Here is a 1,653-nt window from a genome sequence, read left to right on the forward strand (position 1 = left end):
GGCACTGCCCCACTGGGGGCCAACGCTGCCCCACGGGGGGCTGGAACACGGCACTGCCCTGCGGGGAGCTGGGACCCAGCACTGCCCCACGGGGGACACGGCACTGCCCCACAGGGAACCTGGCACTGCCCCATGGAGGGCCAGGACACGGCACTGCCCCACAGGGGCCAGGACATGGCGCCACCCCACGGGGGACCAGGACCGCCCCACGAGGGACATGCACCACCCTATGGGGCGCCAGGACCCAGCACTGCACCACGGGGGCCTGGCACTGCCCCATGGGGACCAGCACTGCCCCACAGGGGACTGGGACCACCCCACGGGGGAACGTGGCACTGCCCCATGGTGGGCCGGGACACGGCACTGCCCCATGGGGGACACGGCACTGCCCCGTGAGGGACGGGGACTGCCCCACGGGGGACACGGCACCACCCTGTGGGGCACCAGGACCCAGCGCTGCCCCACGGGGGACACGGCACTGCTCCACGGGGGGCTGGAACACGGCACTGCCCCACGGGGGACCTGGCGCTGCCCCGTGGGCAACCAGGACCCAGTGCTGCCCCACGGAGGTCCAGCACTGCCCTGTGTGGGACCTGGACCCGGCACAGCCCCACGGGGGCCCCCGTGCCTGGCGCCCTGCCCCACGCGGCGCTGCCGTCCCATCCCATCCCGTCCCATCCTGTCCCGTCCCGTCCYGTCCCGTCCYGTCCCCGGGGCCCTTATAGGGGTAGCAGCGGTGGCGGTGGCGTTCCTGGCACGCGCCTTGGGGCGCCGGCGAGGGCGGCGCTGCTGCGGGACGCCGCGCTCCCCCTCGGAGCCGTCCGACCCCCTTCCCGGGCCCTGCGGAGCCGCGGGTCCCTGCCCGCGTTTCGGCCGCTTTGGGTTTGCCGAGAGACCCGGCCCGGCGCGGGGGCGAAACCGGCGGCGGCGGGGGGGGGGGAAACGGGGCTTCAACCGGGAGCTGCTAAAGGGGGTCGGCGAGGTGCGAAGGGGGAGGGAACGCGGTTCCCGCGCGCCAGCTCCGCCACGGACAGGCGGAGCGGGGCAGCGGGAGAGCGCGAACAGGCGTCAAAGCGCAAAGGGAGCGAGCGAAGGGGGGGGGGGAGAAAAAAGAGGATGCAGCGGAGGGAAAGGGCTCCCGGGAGCCGGGCCGGCGGAGGAAACCGGCGTCCGGCACGCGCCCCGCTCCGACACCGGGGCCGGGAAGGAGGAAGCCGCCGGCAACGCGGCGGGAAGGCGGATTTTCGTCTCCGGGGCGGGCGGCGGGAGCCTGGCTGCGGGGCTGGCTCCCGGCGCCCCGTACGTACGTCGGCCGCCTTCTTCTCCGCCAGCTCCAGCTTCTCCTGGGCGTCCTTCAGGGCCTCCGAGTACTTGTCCAGCTCGTCCTCCGTCCCCTTCAGCTTCTTCTGCATGGCGGCCAGCTCGTCCTCCAGCTGCAAGGGCAGAGCCGTCAGCCCGGCGGCCGGGCCGCTGCGCCGCCGCGCCGGGGCCCCCGCCGCCCCCGCCGACCTGCTTGCTCCTCTCCTCCGCCTGCTTCTGCTCGGCCTCCGCCTGCTCGGCCCGGTCCAGGGCGTTCTCCTTGTCCAGCTTCAGCATCTGCATCTTCTTCTTGATGGCCTCCATGGCGGCGGCGGCGGCGGCCGTGACGGGAGG

General features: G+C 74.4%; 1 protein-coding gene across 7 annotated transcripts in view; it reads right to left on the reverse strand.

Moving 5' to 3' along the window:
• The window catches only part of TPM3 (tropomyosin 3), a 20,786-nt gene extending 19,157 nt beyond the window's left edge, over positions 1-1,629 (reverse strand). For 6 of the 7 annotated variants that reach the window (XM_026080841.1, XM_026080843.1, XM_026080844.1 and 3 more), the window contains exons 1-2: positions 1,510-1,623; positions 1,308-1,433 (exon numbers count right to left, since the gene is read on the reverse strand). In XM_026080841.1, the coding sequence (XP_025936626.1) occupies positions 1,308-1,433; positions 1,510-1,623 (240 nt within the window). Of the gene's footprint in view, positions 1-1,307; positions 1,434-1,509 lie in introns of all 7 variants that reach the window. The other variant, XM_026080838.1, reaches the window with a different exon arrangement.
• Between the last annotated feature and the right edge of the window lie 24 nt (positions 1,630-1,653).

The sequence above is a fragment of the Apteryx rowi genome, unplaced genomic scaffold, assembly GCF_003343035.1.
Source record: "Apteryx rowi isolate R43461 unplaced genomic scaffold, aptRow1 scaffold_530, whole genome shotgun sequence".
NCBI lineage: Eukaryota > Metazoa > Chordata > Aves > Apterygiformes > Apterygidae > Apteryx > Apteryx rowi.